The sequence below is a fragment of the Meriones unguiculatus genome, chromosome 17 (genome assembly GCF_030254825.1).
Source record: "Meriones unguiculatus strain TT.TT164.6M chromosome 17, Bangor_MerUng_6.1, whole genome shotgun sequence".
In the NCBI taxonomy this organism is placed as follows: Eukaryota; Metazoa; Chordata; class Mammalia; order Rodentia; family Muridae; genus Meriones; species Meriones unguiculatus.
In genome coordinates, this window is record NC_083364.1 from 19,745,529 (window position 1) to 19,772,138 (window position 26,610).

The 26,610-nt window shown below is 59.8% G+C and overlaps 1 protein-coding gene across 2 annotated transcripts in view; it reads left to right on the top strand.

The window, feature by feature from the left end:
• Nucleotides 1-20,852, top strand: part of Kdm4b (lysine demethylase 4B) — a 79,994-nt gene extending 59,142 nt beyond the window's left edge. The window contains exons 10-24 of one of the 2 annotated variants that reach the window (XM_021632940.2): nucleotides 2,763-2,959; nucleotides 7,864-7,965; nucleotides 8,114-8,304; nucleotides 12,085-12,464; nucleotides 12,775-12,895; nucleotides 14,246-14,406; nucleotides 14,566-14,782; nucleotides 14,988-15,064; nucleotides 15,241-15,296; nucleotides 15,420-15,528; nucleotides 17,554-17,739; nucleotides 17,847-18,011; nucleotides 18,081-18,200; nucleotides 19,346-19,438; nucleotides 19,559-20,852. In XM_021632940.2, the coding sequence (XP_021488615.1) occupies nucleotides 2,763-2,959; nucleotides 7,864-7,965; nucleotides 8,114-8,304; nucleotides 12,085-12,464; nucleotides 12,775-12,895; nucleotides 14,246-14,406; nucleotides 14,566-14,782; nucleotides 14,988-15,064; nucleotides 15,241-15,296; nucleotides 15,420-15,528; nucleotides 17,554-17,739; nucleotides 17,847-18,011; nucleotides 18,081-18,200; nucleotides 19,346-19,438; nucleotides 19,559-19,741 (2,358 nt within the window). In that variant the 3' untranslated portion in view covers nucleotides 19,742-20,852. The remainder of the gene's footprint in view (nucleotides 1-2,762; nucleotides 2,960-7,863; nucleotides 7,966-8,113; nucleotides 8,305-12,084; nucleotides 12,465-12,774; nucleotides 12,896-14,245; nucleotides 14,407-14,565; nucleotides 14,783-14,987; nucleotides 15,065-15,240; nucleotides 15,297-15,419; nucleotides 15,529-17,553; nucleotides 17,740-17,846; nucleotides 18,012-18,080; nucleotides 18,201-19,345; nucleotides 19,439-19,558) is intronic. The other variant, XM_060371280.1, reaches the window with a different exon arrangement.
• Nucleotides 20,853-26,610: the final 5,758 nt, after the last annotated feature.

Genomic DNA, 26,610 nt, shown 5'->3' on the forward strand with positions numbered 1-26,610 from the left:
TAACACCCATGCCACATCCTGAGCAGGTTGCAGTTCTGTGCCTTGCACTGGAAATCCCAGTCTTCCCACTTTGGGGAGGACTCAGTCATCCCAGCTGCAAACTGTGCTGGGCCGCCACGGACAGCACTAGCCTTGCTACTCACTTGCTCTCCCTGGACCCCAGTGGCAGGCCTGAGAGGGCTGTTTGGTGTGTTGATCGCCTCAGACAGCGACAGGGTGGACAGGAGGCTAGGGTGCATTGACGGTAACTTGCACCCTGTCATAACTCCCCAGCTTGTCACGTGTGCAGCTGTCTCAGCTGAACTGCAGCCTAGGACATTCCTGCAGTTCTGTGGAGTCCCTGCTCAGGGCTCCAGTGCAACCTCAGGGGAGGGGCACAAGGGGAGCCTTCCCTCCCATCGTCCCCAAACCCCATTCTGAGGCAGACTAAGCAGGCGGCCAAGTCCAGGTCAGTGGCTCGGGCGTGACCCAGGCTTTCCCATGCCAGTCCACCTCAGAGAGCTCAGCCAAGCAATATGGTGATCTGTCTGCGTTTTCACCCTCGGATGTGGCGCACAGCAGCTGGGGTGTGGCTCTGGTTGGGGTCAATGGCTGCCATCGCAGATGCTTAACTAGAAGCCTGTACTGCTGTGTAAGGCATGTGTGAGGCACCTGCCTGATGCTGTGTGTGCCTGGCCGGACTGTCCTGTCTGTAGGGCGCACCAAGGAATGGTGTGTAAGCGAGGCTGCTGCAGGTGAGGTGCCTGTGCCCCAGGTTCTGGAAGGTTCTCAGCACACTGCGCTGAGCAGGAGTTCCTGGGATGCAGCTGTTTTCAGGCTATACAGTGTGGTGCCCCCCGTGGGACTCGGTATCAGAGCTCTGGGTGCCAGGCCACAGGAGTGAAGAAGGCACAAGGTGCAAGGGCCCCGCAGGTAGTAGGCACGGGCCTTCCTGTCAGCCTCAGTGGGACTATATGGGGTGTCTGTGCCATTGTGTGTTAGCCATTTGTCCCAGGGTACCTTCAAACCCATGTGCTGATGAATTAAGCCAGTGCCAGCAGCTCTGGAGAGTGGTGCCATCATCCGGGCCTCTCGAGGACCCCCTCGCTGTCAGGTATTTTTGGAGAGCTTGCTAATCACCCCCACAGCAGTCTGGGATTACCAGGAAGGGCTGTGGCTCCCCCAGACTCCCAGGTGGCAGGATGCCCAGGGGACAGCTGCCCAGCAAGGAGAGAGCCTGAAGTGCACTGGCAGGTGAGCCCTAAGGCCACCTTTGTCCCCGGGAGCTGGTGGAGGCCGAGACCCCACTTTCTCTGGAGGAAGTTGTGCTTAGTGGCCCCACTGCTTGCCTTTTGTGGCTCAGGATGATGACCACCCAGCCCTGAGTGGGCTCCAATGAGACCCTCTGCATAGGTGGACCTCTCTGTCCATCAAGAGAGAGGACTCCACTGTGGAGAACTGTGTGCCGTCTCCTGAGCTGGTGGTACTAAGCTGCTGTGGCCAGAGGCGGGTGCTTGGGCCTCACCTGGAGGCTGGAACGGGCCCTCCCTGTGGCCAAGCTGGCAGGCCACCTTACCACCCTCCTCTAGGAGACCATGTCTTAGAGCTACCAGGCTGCCACTCCCAGACCTGGCTCCTCACCTCCTCACAGCAATTGCTTTTGTACCCACGCTCCCCATATCTGCATAGCCCACGTGGGTTGGGAGAAGGCCACCGTCATTGCAAGGCCGGCCTGTGCTGGCCGCTGGTGCTGGCCATGGAGCCGCCATGGAGCCGGTGGTGGTGTCTATGGGCCCTGTGGGAGCACTCAGGTGCTTTTGCTAATTACTGACAGCAAAGCAATGGCTGAGCCGCTTGGCACAGATCCCTTAATCTGCAGTTGATGGGGGCTCAGGGAGGCCAGGCCCAGGAACTCGCAGCCTGGGCACCATCTGCGGCCACTGCTGACTGGCCAAGTCCCTGCACAGCCGCTACCCTGCACATTCCCATTAAGCAAGCTGAGTTTGCGGGGGAATTGCTCAGCCATAAATACTCCCTCTTGCTCAGCATGTTGGGCCTAGTGAAGTCCCCAGTGCCCCACCCCCACCCCAAGCGAAGAGGGCAGGAGACACAGGACATTGCCTTATGTACCAGACCCAGCCTGGCTGAGGCTTCTTCAGCAGGATGGGGACACTGGGAAGGGCTCATCACGCCTGCCTCTATTTCCTTTCTCTCCATTAAGGACACCCCAGATGCAGCCATAGCTGCTGTGGAATGTGGCCAGAGAGCTCACAGTGGGCTTAATAGGCCATTTGCCACCCTGTCTGCAGCATCACAGCCTGTAGTCCCCTCAGGAGAAGGGACCCAGGAGTGTGTCGGCTGCCCTGTCGGTGCTCTGTTCTAGCCCAGCTAGTAACATGGTTGCCATGGTATTTGAGCGGACTGTATCCACAGGGTACAGTAGTGGGTAGTGAGCTCAAGGCCCTGGCTGCTCCCTAGCCTGAATGGATTTGCCAGACCCTGCCTTGCATCTTCTAGGCCCTTTTGATGGCAGCCAGACTGCCTGGTCCAGGGTCTATGACCCCCGTTGCTGCGTCCACCTTTCTTCTCTTTGCATCTTGCTGGGCAAGGCTGGGAATCCACGCACGGCCTGGCACTCCCTGTGGGAGTCTGTGCCGCAGAAGGGCTCTCTCAGCCTGGCATGCCCGCGGTGAGTGGAGGGATGCTGCTGGTCTCATACCCAGTGTGCCTGCAGCCTGGAGCCAGGCGCCTGGCCTGAGGCCCCATGCCGTTTGTCCCCGCAGTGCACGTGCCGCAAGGACATGGTGAAGATCTCCATGGACGTGTTTGTGCGCATCCTGCAGCCCGAGCGCTATGAGCAGTGGAAGCAGGGCCGAGACCTCACGGTGCTGGACCACACGAGGCCCACGGCCCTCAGCAGCCCCGAACTCAGCTCCTGGACTGCCTCTCGCGCCTCCCTCAAGGCCAAGCTCCTGCGCAGGTGAGTGGCCAAGACCTCCCCCCACTAATACCTCCCAACCTCTGTTCCCCGTGCCTTCCCCCTACCTCCACTCCTCTGTCTTCTGTTCGCTTCTGTGGTAGGAGTTGTCCGGCCATCCCCTCTACAGCCCAGGCAGAGCCCCAGCCCCTTTGTCTAGGCGTCTGAATGCTCACTGCCACTTCCCCTGCTGACATAATCCTGGTACCCTTGAGGCTCCGAGAGCTGCCAGGTCCCCTGCAAGCACTCATGGTGCCAAAGCTCATTCCAGATATCATGCTTCTTAGGATGGCGGGATCCTACTGCCCTGCTGCCCCTTACAGGAGTGTGGCTGAGGCCACTTCTGACTAGGGACATGGGCAGGCATGCTGCAGCCTTGAGCACTGGCCTCTAGCCTTGGCAGTACAGGTAACAGAGTTGGGGAGGAGCCTCACCCTATTTTCTAAAAGGGAAGCCTTTGTAACTGGGCCCAGGCCCTCACTCAAAGTGGCCATCTCACTCCTTGCCTCTGGCAGCCCCTCAGGGATTTGAACTTCTGATAGGCCAAGGACAGCCCTGAGCTGAGCTAGAGCTGTAGGACTGCATAGAACTCAACTGTCTGCCTGTGAAGGGACCAGGGAGTCCCAAGCACTCTGCACCCAGAAGGCCAGCCTGACCGCTACTAAGGAAACACCACTGTTGACAAGACCTCGCGTAGGAATGCACCTGTTACCTTAGTCTGCAGATACTGCTGTTAGGATCCTGATGGTTTCCAAATCTTGCAGAATCTGTCATCTTCTGGAACCAGCTGCAGCCTGCGGCCTTCATTAGCTGCACTGTGGGCAGCCTGCAATCTTCCATTCCTGGAGCTCTCAGGGGTTCTAGTCTGGCTTAGGGGTCACTGTTGGTTATGCCTTGGCATGGCCATGGAGTCCTGCAGACAGGCCATGGGAGCTGTTACTGGGGCAGTCACCTGTGGTCTGAAGCCTTCCCTTTTTACCATGTCCTCGTCAACACTGCTGCTGCATATCCCCTGCAGTCTTATCTGCCCTGCAGTCTTATCCACCAGTTTTGCTGTGTCCTCGTCTTGGGGAGCAGTTCTGTGGTTCTAGGCCATTCTGCAGTGTCTTCCTTTGATTTCCTGCCTTGCAGGGCCCATGGAAAACAGCCTTGTGGGGCCTGAGCGCACCCCTGAGGCTTTGTGATGGTTTCATGATGGGTGGTTTTCAAGGTCAGGGCTTGTGCGTCAGCTGAGCGGATGACCAGCAAACAGACACCACATTCTAGGACCACAGTGACACCACGTCAGCCAGAGATGGGACCTCCCACCCTCATAGCTGCAGCCAGCCTCTCTCAGGCTTCATTCCTAGGCAGAGTCCTGTCCTTACTCTCTGAGAGCTGTGCCAATGCCACAGTGGCTGAATAGCAGATGAAGCCCGCCCCCATGGACGTAATTCCTGTTAAAGCTGTTCAAGGCCAGAGCCGTTTCTGCTGAAGTCCCTGGCCGCTGTGGGAGGCCACCTGTCCTGTTTCCACCGTCAACGGTGCATGGTGCTGGGATTGCACTGACTCTGCCCAGCTCCTCCCAGCTGTGCATCGTTGCCGTGCCTGGCTCCCTTGGGGAAACTGAGGCACATTAGGGGTTCAGAGTGGGTTCAGAGGTAGTGTCGGTCACCTCTCTCCCAGACGTATCAGGGCCTGGGGCAACTGGGCCATTATTGTTCACAGGTGCTGAGAGTACCCCTGCCCTCTGCCCTCTGCCCTCTGCACAGCACTCCAGGCACAACTCTAGACATCAGACAGTTCCCATTGGCCCCTTGTTGGGAGCCTTGTCATGACCAGTGGTGGGGTGCTCGGCCTTCTCACCCCATGAGGGCCCCTCTTCTGTACTCCTCCTTAGCAGAGGCCTAAGCTCAGGCTCTCCTATGCCCACCCTGCCCCCATTCCCAGTGTCCTGTCTCTTGCAGCAGCTTCACAAGTGGGCTGACGGCAGCCCCTTCCATGGGTAAGTACCAGGAGACAATGCCACATTCCTTGGTCAGTCTGGCCCACTGTGGATGTGTAGGGGTCAGGAGGTGTCTGTGCCCCACAGTGTGACACCCCAGCCTTCTGACCTCATCACCAGAGTTGACCTGAGACCCTAAGCACCTGGTGGCTCTAGAAACACTCATAGCCAGGGCCTCACACATCTCTCCTGAACCCAGAATATACCTCCGTTTCCCCAGGGGATATTTTCAATACTGCCACCTAGTAGCAGGAATGGAGCCAAATGAGGGAAGCCAGAGTTTTTGGGCAGCCTCCTAGCTGCCTTACGGGCACAGGCCACCATGTTTGCAGCTGTCGTCTCCCACTTGACGTGTCTGCCTCTCAGCGAAGCCTGTGGGCTTCCTCCTCACCATCAAGTCCCGGAGCACCTGCTTTCATCTCGGAAGAGTTTGTGTCATTTACATGCCAACACTTGAATTTGAAAAATTGACGAGATGATGCCCACTTCAGCCATCTGCTGATCCCACTGGAGTGTGGATGAGAACAGGACTATGTGGGGAGCAGCTGTGTGGCTCAGAGACCTTGAGGAGACAGCAGGAGGCCTGTCAGGGCCGGCTGGACTGGATCGGGACTTTGGGGACCCTAGGCCGGAGCCTTGGGTGCCTTTAGCAGGCTAAAGGGAGCCCTGGAGTGGAGGGGTCATAGCTTCTGCTCCCAAGCCCCCACAGCGGGCTTACTCCCTGTGGATGTCACCTCACGGCAGAAAACTGGAATCTTCCGCATGGCCTCTGTCCAATGGCACCTCCGCAAACCTCTTTGCACCTTCACTCACCCTCCAGTGCACCCCCATGCCAGCTCAGAAACAGGCCAGAGGCCATGGTAAGGCAGAGACCGTTTTCAAGAGGTTCCAGAGCCACCAGAACACATGGTGGAAGAGCATGGACAGGAAAAGCCAGTACCACTGGCCCACGGTGCTGCAGGCAGATGTGAGCCCCGAGGCAGCAGAGAGAGAAGGCTCTAGAAGTCGAGGAAGAGCAGAGGAGTCCAGCCTTGCTCCAGTTTAAGCAAAGTTTAAGAAGCAGCGGCTGTGTGCAGCCTGGTCCTGTGGCATGGTGCCGATAGCCTGAGCTGTGGCACATGCCCATCTGTCCCTCACCTGAGTTCAGCAGTCAGTCCCCAGAGCTTCCAAAGAGAACAGGCCAGCACAGGACTTGGTTGGTGTCAAGCTAAATGCCACAGAGCCATGTCCCAGGATCCCACAGCCCGACCACCTGCTGGACTCGAGTGGGAGGAAAGACAGAGCTGCAGCTCCTCAGAAGGCATCTTTTCTGCAGGGCACACATGAGCCCAGCACAAGTGGAAGCCCTGAAAGCTGCAGGGCTAGGAAAGGCTCACCTTGCCAGAGGCATTTCAAGCTGTGCCGCCTGGAACAGGGACGGGTGCTAGAGTTATCACTGTGGATCTGACAGCTGCCTAGGGGTTCAGAGTGGGGCTGGAGCATCTGGAGATGCCAAGAAGTATTAATCATCCAATAGAAGAGGGTCTAAAGCAGACTGCAGGCACCAGGAGGCCTGCCACAGCTCTGGGTCACACAGATGCAGGGGCATGCTGTGGCTGCCTAACGAGAAGCTGCTGTAGCAAGGTGGCCATAACCGTGTGTGTCAAGCCTCGCAGGCAAGAGGGAGAGAGGATATAGGTCAGGCCTTGCCACTGAGAAGTGTTGGGGGGTGGGGGGGTGGCGACAGTTGCGACAGGGCTGGGTCCTAGCTTGTTCTCATAATATAGTATGGCTGATCTTCGGCTTACCGTGGCCCTCCCTGCTCTGGAGGGGTGCAGCACATGCATTTGAATCCTTAGTTCTTTTTTTTTTCTGGTATGGGCACAGCTGGTCTAAGGTCCCATTTCCTGGTCCCTTGAGCACTATGGCAGTGCCAGGCAGGCTGGTGTGCTCAGCTGTAAACGGTGTGTGTGGCCTGCGGTGTCCCAGCCTTCTGTGCTAGGGCTGGGCGGGCCCCTGATCCCCTGATATGGTCTCCAGTACCAGCTCACAGTGGGGTTAGGACAGTGACTGAATCAGGGCCAGTCAGGAAGCCGCAGTCAGCCGAGTTGGGGGCAAGCTGTCTGAAGCTGGGAGCCAGCAGGAGCAACCTTCGACCCTGGGGCCAGCAGCTAGGGTCTGAGCCACCACACTTTTTCTGATTTGGTGTTTCCCAGCGATGCTGTTGCTAGGGCTGCCAACTCCAACCAGAACGGGTGGAGAATTCCCTGGGTTCAAGGCCCTGTGTCTCCAGCTCCTCTTCTCTCTACCCTGCCAGCGCCTCCCACCCCCTCCTGCCTGTCCCCGGCCTGTCCTGCAGCCACCACATATGCACACCTTGCCTCTGCCTGCACCCTCCTTGGAATGCTGCCTGCTTGCCTGCTGCTCATCTCGTGGGGCTCACACATTCATTGTTGAGGGATCCTGCCCTGGTCGGGGATGTTTCAGCCACAGAAGTGAGGGAGAGGAGGGCAGGCCATGGTCAGAACCACAGAGGCTACCACCTCTGTGGCCAGGGGCTGCAGAGCGTTCCGAGCTCTGTTGGGCCACTGAGGGGCTGTGATGGGTGAGGGCCACTGGCCTGGGGACACCAGGAACATGGAGCTGTAGGGAGTCCTCCCTTGTCAGTCTAAGCAGCCTTAGGTGCTGGTAGGGAGGTCCTGCCTCTGCCCCCTTGCCCCGTGGCACCTGCTCACCCTGTCACCTCATTCAGTGAGGCCAAGCCTGCAGCCTTGGGGCCTAGCCTGCGTCAGGACTGGTTTGTTGGCGTCGGGGACCATTCCTGCTGTCGTCATGAGGGTGGCACGTTCCTGTGTTCAGGCTGGGTGCAGGGCCTGAGAGCCCCATGTAGAGGGCTGTAGAGAGGGCCGGGAGCCAGAGGAAAACCCTAAAATTTACGTTCTAGACAAATTAGTGTGAAGGAGAGCAGACCCTGGAGAAAGGCTGAGGAGGAGAGGAGGCCGAGTCTAGAGAGGAGGCGGGAGCCCACCAGGAGGCCAGGGCCGTCGTAAGTGATCTCCCTCGCGTTCGCCTGCAGCATCCTGCCCATCCCTGCCACCATCGCCCGCTTCACCCCACCTTTCTACTCCCTGCCCACCCTGGACTGCCTCAGTCTCTTCCGTTTCCCCTCCTGCCTGACCAGTGCCCTCCTCCAGGTCGCACCGGAGACGGAGCCAGCCCAAGAAGTCAAAGCCTGAAGACTCCAGGTCTCCTGGGGAGGCGGTGGCCGGGGTGCCTGGTCTGGATGAGGCCAGGGCCTGTTCCCGTGAGGAGGCCATGCCTGAGGACGACGAGGAGGAGGAGGAGCTACTATCCTCACAGAGCCATGAGGCCGAGGGTGTGGAAGGTCAGTGCCAGATGCCTGCAGCATGGGGTTCGGGTCCCCTCTACCTTCCTCCTGCTGGCCAGGGTACTCCATGAAGTGCCTGTGCACATGGGGACCTTGATCTGTATTCTAGCTCCCAGTGTCCCAGCCCTTCTCTCCTGATACTGTGTGTCTCATTCCTGTCACTGGTGTCCATTCAGCCTTGTGTCCAGGTAGGGAGGGCCTCTCTTCTCTGGCCTTTCTGAAGCATGAAGCAAGGGTGAGAGGTCAGGGACTAGCCTGCATCGAGTGTCTCAGATTCCCCCTGGCTGCTGGGGTCGGTTATGGACAGACACCTGTCCTCAGCACACCACGGCACAGGGTCTTCCAGGAAGGCCAAATGAGGGGAAGCAGGGTGGCCATGCTGCAGTGTGCCCTCAGACAGAGTGACCCACGGTGCAGTGGGCAAGGCCACGTGTGGCTGGATTCTCCGGGCAGCAGCCCCCGCCCGCCAAGTCAGAAACCGCTACACAGCAAGTTCAGGCTGACATCAGTCAAGAAAAAAACTGGCGGCCACAGATCCAGGGAGCTCCAAGCTGCGTGCCTGCATGGCGCTGCAGTGAGGTGGCGAGGTGCCTGCTGGCATGCATATGGCCCTGGGCTCTACCACGCACTGCAGGGCGATGACACTAGCAAGCTACAGCAGCAGCAGGAGCCAGCAGGAGGCTGCAGGTGTGGGGCTGTGACGTTGCTGTTCCCTTCTGGATTGTTCTGTGGGTCATGGTCTTGTGTGAGCTGCAGGGGCAAAGGGCTGGAGTGATGCCAGCAGACACAAACACAGAGAAGCCATAGCAAGCAGCTGGCATGCTAACGGTCTACCTTGGTCTCCCTGCTCTCACCTCCCCATACTGGCGAATGAGCTCCCCGCAACCACCCCACCACCCTGGAGCCATGTGACTGGCCATGGGACCTTGGTGCCTTCTTGAAGTATATGTTTATTCCCTGTGGATCTGGTGTCAGGTGCAAACCTCTTATTCCTGAGTATGGTGTGAGGGTGAAGGGTGCTCCCCTTGGCTCATCCTGCAGGATGGCATCACCCAATCTGTCTGCTTCTCGTTCTGCTTTCTTTGAGGATCCCATGGTGACCTTGGAGTCCTTGGCTCTATCTGGCGTCCCTTCTGCTGTGGGAGATGACATAGCCCCAGGGGGAGGACGTGGCCGTCCTTGGAGGCCTCCATTGTCTGCCGTGGACTTAAGGATTATCCCTGATCTTGAACCCCCTCAGCATAAAGTGGAAGCAGTGCCCACCTTCCAGGCTAGGGAACAAAGGTCCACAGATTGAGCCAGGCATTTGGCCAGCCTGTATGATCTAGGAGTGGTGGCTCCCAAGGCTGGGAGGAGTGCTAGCCCCATGCTGTCCTGTTACCAGGGAAACCTGCCTCATGCCCTTCCTGTGAGGACACCAGAGCCACCTCAGCATCGCATCTTCTATGCCTCAAGACATGGCTTCTGGAGCTTGATGGGTCTCTATATGCAGAGGCAGGGACCCCAGGCTGCTGGCAGGGCAGAGAGGCCTGTGAGGGTGATGGCTCATGTTCCTGCGCCATGCTATATGGTGGGACAGTGTGACAAGGGCTTACGGGTCTTCTAGAAGAGCAAGAGGCTATCTCCCTAACCGACCCATCTCCCCAAGAAGGTGTCTCTCTAACACCCCCATCCCCTTTCTCCACAAGAAAGCGTCTCTAATACCCCCCAACCCCTCAAAAGGTTGTCTTTCTAACCCACCCCCATCTCCACGAGAGGGCGTCTCTGACCCTTTCTCCATCCCTCTAGGTCATCTCCAACCCACCCCATTTCCACAAGCACACAGGATACTCAGTCATTCAGGATTCAGTGAAGGCTCAATTAGCTGCCGTTTTTGAGTCTGCTTCTCCCATTTTCTGTGTGTGAACACCCACACCTCTGCCTCTTTCCCAGCACAGTGGAACTACATATCTGGAAGCCTGGCTGTCACCTGAGGGACTGGAAATAGTCACAGTGGCCATAGCACCACAGGGCCTCTGCTGCTCTGAGTCTTGGTGTGCCACAGAGGGGAGCCAGCCTCTCTGGCAGGGCAGGACACTAGGAACTGGGTGGTCAGAAGGCATCGTCCCAGGCACTGCCCTCCAATGCCACAGCCTGTCTATGAGTGGTGACAGGTGATGGCTTGGGGGCTCCTCCACAGCTGGACCTTGGTTCCATGATGGGGCAGAGCTGGCAGATTGCACCCTAACAGGGCCGAGACCAGCCAGCTCTGGCTCAGCCAAGCCAGGAGGTAGAAGGACCTGTGTCCTCCAGGTATGTCTAGCCCCAGCAGCTGGGACAGGACCCACATCTGTAGATCTGTGGCCTCTCACCCCTTGGCCTCCCATGACCTGTGACCCTGAACCAGACAGGCTGACCAACCCAGGCATGTTGGGGCACCTGGCCATAGCTCCTGGTCACCCCTAAAGGACCTATTCACCACGTTGTCCACCCCAACACTCCAGAGGGACCAAATTGGGACCCTCAGTCCACCTCTCCTCGCTTCCCGAGGTAGGTGGAGGACTGTGGTGCTCACGCTCATGTGGCCACTGTGTGTCTGTGTGGAGCGGCGAGCTCTGAGGTACCCCCTCTGAGCTTCTCCCCCTAAGGGCTCTGGCTCTCTCGTGGCCATGCATTGCTTGGACATGCCAAGGCATCCACAGCTGTTGGTCGTATGAAAGCCAGGGCAGGGTCCTGTGGTCCAGGATCGAGGGCTGTGAGGGGCTGGGGTCCACCAGTCACTGTACAGCAGCTGCCATGGTCACAGGTGCAGACGAGCCTGGTCCTCGGTGACCACAGCAGCCCCAGTAAGTGGGCTGAGTCAGGATGGGGTGACACCCCACCTGTTTCTCCCCGTGTCTCATCACAGGGTGGGGACCTGAGTGTCTTAGGGTGCCATCCTCACACTGAGACAGTGTGACCTGTTGTCAGAGTTAGTGAGCCCTTGCCCTTGGAGGTGTGTCACCCAAAGGTGGCCTGCTCCAGTGTGTGGAGGGGACAGAATGCTTCCCTCCCACCCTCTCCCATCAGCGGTCTGGCCTGAGGTGCAGCTGTGACCCACAAGCCACTTCATTGAGTCATATGCCACTCACAGCACCATACGGTCCCGTGACACTCACAGGTGACATCTTAACCCCTGGAGCCCAGTGTAGTGGCTAGGCTGCAGGACACAGGGTGTCAGGTGGTGCTTTCTGGAGAGCATGACAGCAGTGGCCAGGCCCTTATCCTTCTGCCCCCATCGTCTGTCCTGGTTAAGTGATACGCTGCACGGCCATCATGGCACCAAACTAAAGTATCACCAAAGATGGATCCCATTGGCCCCTCTCTTTCCCTGTCAGGAACTGTTCCTAACACTCCAGAAGCTGCCAGATGGGCACTCCCCAAGGCTGTCTTCCGCTGGGTCCCTGTGTGGTGGCTGTGTGACGTCTTGTTTGCAATAACTGTAGAGGCATGTTCATGAGAAGAGTTCATGAGAAGAGCGGTTCTCCCTCCCTGACCTAATTCCAGAAGGCTCTGCTTGTTTTATTGTGGGGGGGGGGCAGTATCATGATCCCAGGCTAGCCCTGTTGCTCCTTCCCTCCACACCAAGGGCTGGGCTGGCAGATTGTAGCTCTACAGCAGCTCAGGAATCTCTGTAGGTCCAGCAGTCCAGTACTGGGCACTTGTGGAGATTGAACTTGCCCAAGCTTTCGGGATCATGGAGGCCCTAGCACTTCCGTCTGCTTCCGCTTGGTTCTGAGTGTCACTTTCTCTCCCCAGAGGATGGCAGAGGCAAGCCTCGGCCAGCCAAGGCCAGGAGCAAGAAGAAGACTCCCAGCCCACCCCTAATGCCACCTGCCCCACCAGCCCTATGCCCCCCCGAGGAAGTCCTGAGGCCGCCACCACCCAAGTCTCCAGTGCAAGCCACGGGCCCCATGGCTGCAGAGGGCGGTCCTCCACCGGCACCCCTCAATGTCATGCCTCCCGGGGTGCCAGGTGAGGAAGCAGAGGCACGGCCCCGGCCCATCATCCCAATGCTGTACGTGCTGCCCCGCACCAACACCCCTGACGGGGACAGGGAGCGTGCTGCCCACCCGCAGCTGGCCCCCATGGAGCTGGGGCCGGAAGAGGAAGGCCAGGCACAGGCCGGTGACACGCAGGTGTGTAAAAGGCCCCCGGGGCATTGGTAGCTCTGCCCACACAGCTGTGTGGCATCTGTTCGCCCGGGTGATAACCGGAGTCAGTGTGTGTGTGCGAGAGAGAGAGCATGAGTGTGTGTGTGGGCGCGTGTGTGTTGTGGGAGACGGTAGTGTATGTGAGTATGTGCATGTGTGCTTTGGGGGCCAGGAAAGTGTGCAAACGTGTACATGAGTGCTTTGGTGGGCAGAGTGTGTGAGTGTGCCTGGGGACATGACTGTGCGTGTGTGTTGTGGGGACAGGTCCCAGCACTCACAGTGAGGTGTGTTCCAGGTGCCAACCCCCTTCTCTAAGCTGAAGGTGGAAATCAAAAAGAGCCGGCGTCACCCCTTGGGTCGGCCACCCACGAGATCCCCCCTGTCTGTGGTCAAGCAGGAGGCCTCGAGCGACGAAGGTGAGCAGGTCCAGCTGCCACGCTGCTCTCCCGCCTGCCTGGGGCGCAGGCCAGCCCCTCTCCACACGTGCCCGTGTCCACCCCTTGTTTAGTCCCTTGGAGTCAGGTCCCCTCTGCAAACCATGGCACCCTGGCTGCCCTGCTGGGAGGTTCAGCACAGCCTCCTGGCCACAAATCTGCCGAGGCCCAGCTGGCCATTCTCCACTGCCTGCAGGGCCTGCTCCACTCCACCCTGCCTCCCGTTCAGTCACTCGCCAGTGCATGAGAAGTCATGTGGCCACTGAGGGCCAGACCCCAAGCACATTGAGAGTTTCATTCTCATCTGAGTAGTGGGCTGCAACATTCAGCACCTCCGTAGGAAGATGAAGGGAGCCAGGGCCTGAGCCGGGTGGCTGAAGGTGTGGCCTGCAGGCCATGGTGGCAGAGGGTCCTATGTGCAGGCAGCTGAGGTGTGCAGGCTGTGGTTTGGGGTTAGAGTTGGGGCCTGCGGCGGCAGCTCCTGTGGCTCAGGGCTGCACCCTCAGTTTTGCACGGGAGCGTCCAGTCAGGGCTTGCTTGAGTGTGCCCGCAGCCATGTGGTGTGGCCATAGCTGGGGAATGTAGGTGGGAGCTCTAGGAGGGGACTCCCCAGTGCAGACTGAGCCTTGGGTACAGAGCTCTCTAGCTGGCAGGTGGAGCAGCACCTGTGTGCAGGTCTGGTGGTTTTCAGCTTCTTCCTAAGCTGCTGAGAGAAGCTAGGAACAGACTGCCAGCCCTTCCACCCAAGACGTCACCACAGGAGTAGTCAGATCTGGGGGACAGTTGAGACTGTCCAGATTCTTGCCTCCCGGCTGGGTTCTCCCCAGATGTCCCCCAGCTCCATGCCCCAGGTGTCTCACCCAGACTCAACACAGTCCTGGGATCTCTGGGTCCATTGGGGTTATGTGAGGCTTCTTGAGGCTGAGCAGTTCCTCAGGCTGGAAGGTACAAGGTGATGAGTGTAGAGTGGTTCCAGCATCTCCCCAGTGAAACCCCCCCACACACACACACATACACCCCTTCTGTCCTCTTGCCCACGGCTGTGCTGCTGCACGGGTGGGACAGCCTTCAGCAGGCTGTGCTGAGCCGGCAGCACTGGCCCGGCTCCATAGACAGGAGGGCGTGTCTGAGGGTGGCGTGTTTGGTGTCCGGGCCGTAGGCTCAAGGGAGACTATGGAGGGAAACCAGTGCCTCTCCCTGCCAGGAGCACAGCCCACCACCTGCCGGCCAGGGTTGGTGCAGTGCGGGCAGGAGCACCACATGGGGGCCGCTGCTGTGGGGCCCTGGCCTCCAGCTCAAGCTCCTGCTTTACAGAAGCCTTCCCGTTCTCAGGGGAGGACGAGGTGAGCGACCCTGAGGCCTTGAGATCCCTGCTGTCACTGCAGTGGAAGAACAAGGCCGCCAGCTTCCAAGCTGAGAGGAAGTTCAATGCCGCGGCCGCCCTTACCGAGCCCTACTGCGCCATCTGCACCCTCTTCTACCCCTACAGCCAGGTGAGCGCCAGCTCTGTCTCACCTGTTCCGCTCAGCCCCGGTGCCACCCTCGCCCCAGGGGAAAGCAGTGTGGACTCCCCAAACTGAGGCTAGGTGGGGGAAGCTGCGGCCTGGCCCGCACTGGCCCTGAGCTGGCTGTGTGGCCCTCTGTCTCTGCAGTCAGTACACACAGAGCGGGAGGTCCTGGCCTCTCCGGGGGAAAGTGCTGTCCAGCCGCCCTCCAAAAGTGGCCAGAGGACACGGCCACTGATCCCTGAGATGTGCTTCACCTCAAGTGGGGAGAACACCGAGCCTCTTCCGGCCAACTCCTACGTCGGCGAGGACGGCACCAGCCCGCTCATCTCCTGTGCCCACTGCTGCCTGCAGGTCCACGCCAGTGAGTGCCCCCCAGCCACCCCGCCCCACCGAGGGGTCTCTGGGCAAAGGAGGGCACTTCCCGGAGCTGGTGCATTTTGAGTTTGGAGGGGGGCCTGTCCGGGGCTCCGGCCTGTGCGGCTCACTGTGTGGAGAATGCAGGTGTGAAGGCTGCAGGTGTTCGGGGGACAGATCTGCTCTGGTCCCAGCGCTCCACTGTCTTCCAGGTTGCTATGGTGTCCGGCCCGAGCTGGCCAAGGAGGGCTGGTCATGTTCCCGGTGTGCCGCCCACGCCTGGACTGCGGTAACTCACCTGTTCTGGGTGGCGCCAAAGCCTGGGAGGTCCTGGGCCCCCGTGGGCCCGCGGCCTTGGTCTCAGCTGTGCCGAGGCTGGGGCCTGACACTCATGCCCGGGCTGTCCCGGGGCTCGGGGTGTGTGTGGTGGAGGGGCTGCGCCTCACCGCGTCCGTCTGTTCTTAGGAATGCTGTCTGTGCAACCTCCGGGGGGGAGCACTGCAGACAACCACGGAGCACAGGTGTGTCCCTGCTGCCCCGCAGACCTCCCCCTTCCCCTCCCCCGCCACCCATCCTCACACTGGCCCCTTGGGGACAGCCTGGGGCCATCAGCAGTGCACTTGTGACCTGTCCTCGCCTGTCAGGTGGATTCACGTGATCTGCGCCATCGCAGTCCCTGAGGTACGCTTCCTGAATGTGATTGAGCGCAACCCTGTGGACGTCAGCGCCATCCCTGAGCAGCGGTGGAAACTGGTAAGTCCCCAAGACTGCAGCCCTAGCCTTAGTCCTGGGGCAGGGTGGGGAGCTGCAGTACTCGGGACCCCCAGGTGCTGCCTGGCCGCCCCTGGAGTGAGCAGTTTCCAGGGACTGCAGGTCCTGTTGGTGCCTGAGCTGAGCGTGCTCTCTGCACAGGAGCCGCCTGCCCCTCCCTGCAGCTTCCTACCTGTGACCTGGGGAGGAGGAGCCTCTTCCTATCCCTGTGCTGAGTCCTGACCCCCCAGAGTCATGCTCCATGCTTCATCTTCCTCCACTGTGCCACAGACACATGTGTGCTCAGAGGACAACCACAGTGTTGGTCCTCGGCCTCCGTGTTGCCCGAGATGGAGTCTTCCCATGTGTGTGCCCTGCTAACTGGCTGCTTGGCTTTCCGGGGTTCCCTAGCTCCCATCATGCCACAGCAGCACTGGGGTTTCCATGCTCCACATCGGCCTTTACATGGGCTCTGATGATTCACCCCTCCTCACGGTCGGGTGATAAAGCTTTGCCACTGGGTCCTCTCGCCAGCCTTCTTCCTTCCTTTTCATGCCAGAGTAACACTTTGCTGAGTGGCCAGGCTGCTGGTCTGTTCCTCACCTGCCCCTGCCTCTTCACACAGCGCTGGCTGTGACGCTCACTTGTGGGTGTGGTGGAGACCGAGGCAGATGCAGGGTACAATCCTTTCTCTTCTTGCATGCCACAAGCACAGTGGCTTGTGACACTTCTGAAACTCTGAAGGAGCCTTTCCCGCACCCTCCTTCCCCTCCTGCTGCATGCAGCTTTCTCTGTGGTCGTGGGGCAGGGCGCTTTGTGAGCCCGCCTGTGCTTTCCCAGGTGCCTGCAACAGGGTGCCTTCTCAGCCCCACCTCCTCTGAGAACCGCTGTCCCCGTCCTTGACCTGTTGCCAGTCATTTCGTGTCTCTGTTGAATTGAAGGCACGCTATGTGGCTGTGTGCTGAGCCTCCTGTGTGAGCATGGCCTCCTGAATGAGCTCTGTGTGTGTCTCTGTCTCTCTGTGTTTTTCTCTGTCTCTCCCTCTCTGTGCAGTAGGTTAGTGAGAGAGGTCACAGGTTCAAGTTTGCTTGCCCTGGAGCTGTGTTCCTCCAGACAGACTCCCTGACCTCTCTGGGCTTCAGCTTTCCCAGGCAGGAGTGTGAACTGCCATGGCTGTGTGGAGAGGATCAGTTCCCCAGATCTGTCTTGCTCCAGACCCTCCTGAGCCCTCGCCTGCCCCCAGAGGTGGGCTGAGTGGGGCCTGGATGCAGCCCAGTGGCTCCTATCCTGTCCCAGGCATGGGACAGGGGACTTCTTACCTCCGGAAGGTGGCCCAGCCAGGGGGTCTGGGAATGGAGATGCCTCCACTCAGACCTTGGGACAGGCCCTGTTGAGGGCAGTTAGCACCACACTGCTGGGGGGCAGCTGCCTGTGGCACCTGTCAGGGCACCTGGAGGCACGCCCTCAGCTAACGGTCTGGACAGTGTCCTGCATTGGTTTTGCCTGGTTCGTCCCCCTGCCGCCAGGTCACGCTGGGTGGAGGGCTGCGGTGTAGGCTCTGTGCTGGCTCCCAGCAGAGTCTGGGCTCCCTGGAGCTGGCTCGGGGGTCACAGCTGTAGGGACCTCACCCCATGTGCGGCCCACTGGCGTAGGCCCAGCGGGTGGCCTCAGAGACCCCTTCAGAAGCCGTCAGCAGGGCCTGACGGCTGGGTGATCTAATGAAGGCCGGGTTAGCTCTCAGTGAACATCACGGCTCAGCTAATCCTGCCGCCCTGTGCACGTGGCCTCTCCGTGCACCGTGGTGCCGCAACTCAACACCCCAATGGCAGCACTGAACTGGGAGACGACACCCCTCGCCCCACTCCCCGCCCCCAGCTCTGTGCTTCCTGGAGGGCGGGGACTTGGCCTGAGGAGAAGGGCTGGGGTCCATGCCGTGGAGCCCCAGCCCCTGTCCTGTGTGCCCGCCCGCCCCGCCTGCTCCGGACGTGCTCTCTGACGGTGCCGGGCACCATGTCCCCACCCCTGCAGAAGTGCGTGTACTGCCGCAAGCGCATGAAGAAGGTGTCTGGCGCCTGCATCCAGTGCTCCTACGAGCACTGCTCCACATCCTTCCACGTTACCTGCGCGCACGCGGCCGGCGTCCTCATGGAGCCCGACGACTGGCCCTATGTGGTGTCCATCACCTGCCTCAAGCACAGGGCAGGCGCAGCAGGGGTGAGTGCAGTGGCCAGAGCCGCCCCCGCCCTCAGCATTAGCCCCGCCCACGTGGGCCCACCCCGCCCACCCGGTCTCACCCACCCGTGCAATCATCCTGCCTCCAGGGCCAGCTCCTGCGGGTGGTGTCCCTGGGCCAGGTCGTCATCACCAAGAATCGCAACGGGCTGTACTACCGCTGCCGAGTCATCGGCACCACTGCGCAGACCTTCTACGAGGTCAACTTCGACGACGGCTCCTACAGTGACAACCTGTATCCAGAGAGCATCACGGTGAGGGGCGGGGCGGCAGGGGCGGCAGGGGCGCCGGCGGGGCGGGGCCTCACCATCCCCTCCCTGCAGAGCAGAGACTGCGTGCGGCTCGGGCCACCCCCCGAGGGCGAGCTGGTGGAGCTGCGGTGGACAGACGGCAATCTCTACAGAGCCCGGTTCATCTCCTCGGCCACCAGCCTCATTTACCAGGTGGGCAGCCTCGCAGAGGCCTCTGCGCCTCCACTCTCCAGCAGAGCACAGCCTCTGCCGCCTGACCCCGAGTGCCACCTGACCCTGAGTCAGTGCCGAGTCAGAGCCGCGGCGGGTGGGAGGGAGGGTGCTGCCTGGGGCCGAGTTGTCTCAAAAGAAAACCAAGCACAGAGCCAAACGACACAGGGAACTGCCGAACAGCTGTGCTCCCCCTGGGCAGATGGGGATGGGAGGCCACAGTCCAGCCCAGCTCTCCCTGTGCCTGCAGACGAAGCGGCCCAGACACACAGTACGCGTGTGGCCACGCGAGGCGCTGGCACGGTGTGGGAAGCCAACCAGGCACCGCACCCGGAAGCCCAGGGGATAGGCGCACTCACATCGTCACTCTTGTTTCAAGAGCTTTCCGGAAGCCCGCCTGAGCCCTGCAGGGCAGCCTGGGTTGAGGGCCTGTAGCTGTGGTTCAGACAGAATAACTGTTAAAGAGGGGCTGGGCACAAACCTGCCCTTTGGAGCGCCACAGCTAAAGCAGAGGTGGGAGGTAGGGGGGCCTTCCAGAACTCCCTCCCTGCTGGGGAACCTGACACTCGGGGCACGGGCCTGTTGGAGCCAAGCTGTGCGGGCCAGCTGCTGCCTTGGCATGCCCAGACCCTGCTCACGGGTACTCCAGTGTCCCCTCAAAGGCCCCTACCCCTTGCCTCCCCTAGCTGTGAGGCCAGGCCAGCATCTCAGCCAGGGATCACTTGGGCTCCTCACTGCTGTCTCCGAGAGAAGGTGGCCATATGCCCGAGCACCCATGGTATCCACCTCTCAGCCCGACATCCTGATCCACCCTAGCCCTGGGCATCGATTATAGAGCAGGGAGCCTGTTTGGGGTGGCACGCCATAGCTGCCCATGAGTTGAGGGAAGCAGGTCCCAAGCCCTGAGGGCCCAGGGAACCTCCAAGCCTGCTGTCCAGGGCCTGCCTGGTTGCTCATCCTTGAGGCTGCAGGCCTGTCCATCCTCATCTGCCAGGGCCTGCTTGGAACTTAGGCCAGGCCCAGGCGTGGGCAGGTGTCCACTGGGCCCTGATGTCAGGGCATCTGAGTCCCTGGAGAAGGCCACCACCCTGTGGCTCCCCCCGCGCTGAGACCCCATCTCACTGCAGGTGGAGTTTGAGGACGGCTCTCAGCTGACTGTGAAGCGCGGGGACATCTTCACCCTGGATGAGGAGCTGCCCAAGAGGGTGCGGTCCCGGCTGGTGAGTGTCCCCGGTAACTGCGTCTGGGGCAGGTGGGGGTACCCCCTTGGGTGTGAGTCAGGGTGTGGTCCTAAGGGGCTTTGCTAGGGCGACAATCTGATCCATCCCTGATGTCTACAGTCGCTGAGCACCGGTACACCACAGGAGCCCAGCTTCTCCGGGGACGATGTGAAAGCCGCCAAGCGCCCAAGAGTGGCCACCGTGCTGACCACCTCCACTGAGGACACAGGGCGCAGCCCGGAATACATGGCCTTCATGGAAAGCCTGCTGCAGTCACAGGGCCGGCCTGGGGCACCCTTCTAGACACTGCCCACCCCTGTCCCCCTGTGGGACCTACCTGGGCAACACGACCAGCAGGATCCAACATGGCCGGACTCAGGGAGCAGGGCCAGCATCCCTGGACTGCAGCGACGTCGCGGGACCTGGCCTGACTCTGCTTTTCTCCTAAAGGTGCTATGGGGCATCCCAGAGCCTCCTGTGACAGACGCCAGCCGAGGACGCTGGAGCACGACCCCAACCTGTTTTTTAGATTTGTGGCTTTAAAAACTGACAGCAGACACGCTCTTTTTCCTCAGAACCAAGATCCGAGGAGATAAAAGCTTCATCCTTGTTTGCTGCCTACAGATGTTGTTTGTCTACTGAGCAGGCGGAGAGGCACTTTTGTACAGGAATCCCCCGAGGGGACACTAGCCCAGTGCACGGTGATCCGTGTAGCCGCTCCGCCATGCCCCCGGCCATGCAGAGCCTGCCTCACTCTGCCTTCACTGCCTAGGATGGCAGTGTCCCCATGGGTGAGCCAGGCTCCCACAGACGTGGCCTGGGTCCCTTGAGCCTTGATCGTTGGACCAGGGCTTCTGTGTGTGGCTGAGGGCAGGGGAAAGAAGGTGCCACCTTCGCGTGCAGCACGTGGCATGGGAGACAGATCTCACAGGCCTGGTCTGCACTAGCCACCACCACCCATGGCTCAGCTCTGTCTCTCTAGAAGCCACTGCCATCCTAGCGCCTGTGTCCCCAGGATGGACAGCTCACCTGTAAATGACAAAGGACTGGACAGACAGGCCTGGCCCCGGGGACCTCCTGGGGACTTGAGGGCCTGGGCCTCTGTGGAGTGTCCGGTGGCTGCCGTGTCCATGTGTACTTTGAAATTCTATTTATATTGTAAAGAGAATAAAAAGGACCCACCTTGGGCCTGGAGGGTAAGGCCGGGTCACAGGGTTCTCGGCTGCGCCCTTGTGGGCTCTGCAGTGGCTGCCGAGGGCTCCGTACACTCCGCACTGGGAGGCCTGGGTTTTACTTTGTGCAAAAACAAAACCTCGCCCCCCACTTCTCCGCACCCCAGATGAAGGACGCCGTATTTTTGCCTCAGTCTCTGGCCTCTGGTTCAGGATCAATTAAAGCCCTTGAGCGCTTCCTATTCCTGCCTTGTCATGGCTGTGTCTTCATTTCCGGCCAGGGCAAGTTGGGTTCAGGATGGAGGTCTCCTTGGCAGTCACAATGGGTACAGCATGTCTTCGTCTGGATTGTAGGAGCCACCAGGCGGCAGGACACCATCCCCAGTCCATCTCCGTCTCACCCAGGTGCCACAGAGCTGAGGCAGCCTGTCTCTACAGGATGCCTGGGCTCTCCCACCCCCTTGCTTGTTAGCAAAGGCCCCGGGATCGGACAGATGCTGGCCTGTTGGAGCAGAGGGAGTGGAGCAAGAGGGAAGATTGGGAGTGAGGGCCCCTGTGTGGTGGACCAAAAGGGAAACTTGGGTTTGACCCTGAGAGAGGAGAAGGGTAGGAGTCACAGAAGGCTGTGCGCAGAAGAGGGAGGAACCGGCCGGTTGCTCACAGCAGGGACTCAGGGCAGGATTCCGGGTGGGGCAGAGGGCCCTTGTTTGCTGTGGGACAGGCCTTTGCTCTGGGAAGGGAAGGGAAGGCAGCCCTGACAGTGACATGCCAGGACCCTGTGGGGGTGGAATGCTGTCCTACGAGAGGACATGTGACTAGCTCTGACCCCTGACCCTGCCTGGCACAGGGCACCTGAGCTCAGGTGTGCCAACTACAGCTCTGGGCCGCCGGGCCCTAGGCCTGTTCTTGTTGATAAAGTTTTACTTGCACATGGGCAAGTAAAATTTGCCCATTGTTTGCATTTGGCAGCCGTTGGCCCTACCTCAGCATTGCTGAGGGATTGCCTGGCCTGGGAGACCGACCCTAGCTTGGACCTGGACCTAGCAGGACACTGTGGGCTAAAACAGGCTCTTCTGGCCTCCATCTCTTCCTGGTTGCCCAGAAGCCTCCCCCAAGTCCTGCCTGGCGCCCACTGCACACCAGGGCCCTGTCCTGCCCCTGCCCCACCCTCTCTTCCTATTGGTCACTGGCTCTCAGGTTCCAAGTCCCATCGCTGTCCCTCAGCCCAGGGTGGAGAGAGGATGGCTTCCATCCTTGTCCTGTCTGCACGCCATGCACGAGTGCAGCCCTGGCGCCCACCTGGTCACAGCTCACAGCTTCCGTGACAACCTTAAATGCCACGTGTCCATCTCTCTCATTAGCCTCCCGACCCTGTTCTCTGCACCTTGACACCATCAGCCACCCAGGCCAATGGAGAACCATTTTGAGGACCCTCAGATCGTCACCAGAGCAGACACAAGGGGAACTGCCTCCGGGCCCTATGCCCTGTGCTGGACATGAGTGGGATCTCGGGGGCCTGAAGCCCTCTGGCCCTGTGCCTAGAGAAAATAAGAAATGGCCTCTTCCTGGTATCGCAGTGGCTCCAGGGGCCTCCTGCCATGACGAATGTCCCCCGCTGTCAACAGCTGAGCAGAGTGGAGACCCGCATCCATTCCATCCTCTGCAGAAGAACAGCCAAAGCTTTGACTGCTTGGAAGGGTCTGTAAGCCACACGTCTCCCTGAGCGTCCATGCTGGCAGCCAGATAGGCCTCTGTGCTTTTATTCATTTTCTGGGATGCTGGGGCTGGGGGCTACAAAGTAGGGACTGGGATGATATGAGATAGTCCTTGCAGGATAGAGGCTTGAACACCAAGCCTCGGGCCTACCCCCAAACTCCACAGACGGTCCCAAACAGGAATACACAACCCCTTGTCTTGGGGCCAGATTGTTCTGATTTGCACCTTGGCGTCTTAATCAGTGTTTCTGTTGCTGCAAAGAGACGTCCTGACCAAAACAACTTGGGGAGGAAAGGATCTTTTGACCTACATTTCTGAACATAGTCCATCATCTAAGGAAGTCAGAGCAGGAGCTCGGACAGGGCAGGAGCCTGGAGGTGGGGGCTGATGCCAAGGCGTGGAGGGGGCTGCTTGCTGGCTTGCTCCCCGAGGCTCAGTCAGCCCGCTTTCTTCCAGAACCCAGGCCCGCCAGTCCGGGGGTGGCACCGCCCACGGTGGGTGGGCCTCCCCCATTGATGGCTAATAAAAGCCCTGCAGGCTTGTCTGCAGCCTGATCTACGGAGGCGGAGGCGGTTCTCCCTCCTCAGATGACCCTAGCGTGTGTCACGCTGACTTCAAACTATCCAGCGCACCAGGGCTCAGGTCAAGTCAGTTCCGCCTCTTGTGATAACTTGAGCCAACACTGGCAGATTAGGGGCCGGGGACACTGTACCTTTAAGCTGATGTGACCTTTGACATGACCGCGACCTCTGTGACACCCGGACAATTAACTGACAGCATTTGGTCGGTGTGTGACGCTGACTGACAGGAGGGCAGTGAACACAACCTCACAGATAGAAGATACACATCCATAGATGGACACAGTGTGATGACGTAAGATGACATAAGATCTCACATACAGACAAAGGCACATGAATCATCCTTCATTTCTGACTTGTTTGTTTTGTGTTTTGTTTTTCGAGACAGGGTTTCTCTATGTAGTCCTGGCTGTCTTGGACTTGCTTTGTAGACCAGGCTGGCCTTGAACTCACAGAGATCCGCCTTCCCCTGCCTCCCGAGTGCTGACATCACAGGCGTGCGGCACCGCTTACAGCTATTTCTGCAATTTTTATTTAACGTTTTTCATCATGATCAACTACGGATACATGCAAATTGTTTGCTTTGTAGCCCAAATAGCTCTCAAACTCCCCGTGTCTCCAAGGATGATTTTGCGCTCCTGATCCTCCTGCCTCCACTTCCCGATGCTATGGTGATGGGCCTGTGCCAACCGGGCTGCCAGTGACATTAAAAACTAGTGTTTACAGCTCATTTCTTAGAGCCAAGCACTGCTGGTGCGCGCCTGTAATCTCAGCACTCAGGAGGCAGAGGCAGGAGGATCTCTGTGGGCTAGCCTGGTCTACAGAGTGAGTTCCAGGATGGCCAGGGCTACACAGAGAAACCCTGTCTCAAAACAAGCAAACAAAAACACAAATAATAAATACAGAAATAGTGGCTCAGTGGCCGGGAGGGCTCATTCGGGTGTGAGAGCAGGCCCCACAGAATCAGGAGGCGAATGAGCTGTGAACTCCCGTTCAGAGAGGGGAGAAGCTGGGGTCGGCCTCCAGGAGCTGTGGGGCTGGGACCACCTGAGCAGCCATGCAGCTGCCAGCTGCAAAAGGTGGCAGCTGCCCCGGGACAGGCTTGAGCCCCCGCATCCTGTCTGTGTCATCGCTGCGCCCGAGCACACAGATGTGACTCCAACCTCCCCCCCCCCGCAGACCTCCTGCTGGAGGTGGGTGCAGAAGCTGCCGCAGAGGCCACGTCCCACGGCCAGGCTTCGGGTTTACTCTACTGGGCACTGGGACACTTCTCTAACCCACACAGTTTGGTGGCATCACATGGGTGGCCTGGGCTTGGCCATGACGAGACAGTTTGTAGCACTAACCCAGGAGTGGCATCGGGAGCATTGGCCTCCCTCAAGGCTGTCGATGGCTGCTGTGACTCCAGCCATCACAGCCCATGGCTTGCAGGGGAAATGGATTAGCGAGTGGTGATGGGTGGCAGTGACTGGCCTTCTGTCATCCTCGGGGAGCAGACAGACCTGTCTCCAGAATTTCCCAGCCACGAATGCTTCCTTCCCCAGAACTGTGTGGCGTGGCCGTGGAGCCCGGCCAAGGAAGCTGGGAAGTGGTTATTTCCTGTCTTCCGCAGAGGCAGGGGCCGGGGGCTGCCGCCCGGACCTCTGTGACCCTGACCGTGGCTGGTCCTTGGCCACCCTTGTTTCAGGAGCCTCGGGGCATCTTGGGGAGAGCGGAGCGGGGATGCCAGCAGGGGCGGATGCTGAAGTGCCACCCCACACCCTTCCCCTGTGGAGAGCCAGACCGAATCGAGCAGCCCTGGGCTCCGTGAGATCCTGAGTGCCAAATCAGGGTGGGGAGCAGCGGAGGGGGCCGCCCAGGGGTCACCGCCACGCACAGACTCGAGGACATGCGTGCAGAGCAGCCAGAGGCCTCAGCCCTGAGAACAGCCAGCGGGCAGCCGAGAGGCCTCATCCTCCTGCCTCAGCGCTGGCGTCCCCAGAACACTGTGCACCACAGGCTGGAGGGCCTGAGGACCGTGACTTTACTACCACCACTCGGGAGGCGGAGGCAGGAGGATCTCTGTGAGTTTGAGGCCAGCCTGGTCTATAGAGCGTGTTCCAGGACAGCCAGGGCTACACAGAGAAACCCTGTCTCGAAAAAAATGAACCAAACCACAGCAACGACCAAGTCCAAGTGTTCTGTGGGCTGGGAACTGGCTCTAGGTCAGAGCACACGAGGCCAGCGTGGAAACTGGGCCCAGACCCTGGTGCCCGGGACTTCTGGGTGGGGCCTTGAAATCGTGGGTTCGCGCCGCCAGGCCGCAGCTCCTGCTGCTGTTTTTGCTGCGCAGTGAGGCTGGGAGCCCTTCCAGGTGAGCCCTGCCCGGGACACTTGGCTGTCACCAACTCCCCGGCCTCACAGCAAATGCCACCGCGGGGTAGAGCAGTTCGGCGGGGTCCCGGCGGCCAGGCGCCTCCCCTCGGCGCTGACCTTGCCGGAGTCCACTGCAGAGCGAGCACCGCACACAGAGCACTTCTCCAGGAGTCCGCGCTGGCAGTGGGGACTCATTCACCAAGGGGTGACGGAACAGCACGGGGTCACCGGCCCAGGTCCGGTTTCTGTGACGTTCTGTTTATCTCCTGACGGTTGGTAAATCACCAAGGAGGGTGTCTGAGAGGCCTCCCACCGGGCAGAGCCGGGCAACAGGACCGGGCAGCGCAGTGACTGGACGTGGCTTGCCCCCGGCCTCACCTCCTCCGGGCTTCCTCCAGCCCTGTCTGGCCTGCAATTCCTGCTCCTCCTGCCTCAGCCTGCCCAGCTGCCAAGTGCTGGGGTGCCAGGTCCGCGGCAGCGTAGCCGCGAACACGAAGCTTTGCTTTACTCTCTTCTTCTTCTATTATTGTTGTGTTTGTTTTATTGAGACAGGGTTTCTCTGTGTAGCCCTGGCTGTCCTGGACCTCACTTTGTAGATCAGGCTGACCTCGAACTCACAGAGATCCACCTGCCTCTGCCTCTGGAGTGCTGGGATCACAGGCGAGCGCCAGTGCCCAGCTTTGCATGAGGCTTTTCTAGAGGGAAGTCCACAGCCAGCTTCCCTGGGCCGCTGAGGGAAGGCCTCGCACCCAGAACACACAGGCAGCATGGAGAGGGCAGCGGGAGCCCCTTGTGGACTGGACTGCGGGGGGTGCGTGTCCTGTGAGCGGGATCTCAGTGAGGAGCAGTCCCGGCCTGCTATTCGGTGACACCGGAGGTGACCGGCAGCGGGGAGGGGGCGGTGGGGACGAACATCTGATAGATATGGTCTGCCTCAACAGCTGTCTGCTAACAACTGCAGGAACACGTATTGATGAGGACATAATCACCCTAATTAAAAGCTAATAATGAGGAGTTAATTGCCTTTAAAAGACTAAGCGAGGCCGGCGGGGATTTATCTGTCTCCCTCGCTGCAGAAGCTGATATGGAAGGACTAATTATTTGAATCAAATATTACGGAAAACTAATCATCTCTGTGCTGTTTGGCCAAGGGATGAAAAGGTGCGCTCGGTGGCCCGGAAGCGGGTGGGCTCTCTAGGCTGGCCGACCCGGGAGCCCCGGCCCCTCACTGGGCGATTCTAGGCAGGGCTCCACCGAGACCTCCTCCTGCTCCCTTCCTCCCGGAGTAGAAACTCCACCTGTGTCTGGCGTGTGGGCGCTCACTCGCCAGCCCCCCTTACTTGGCCGAGGG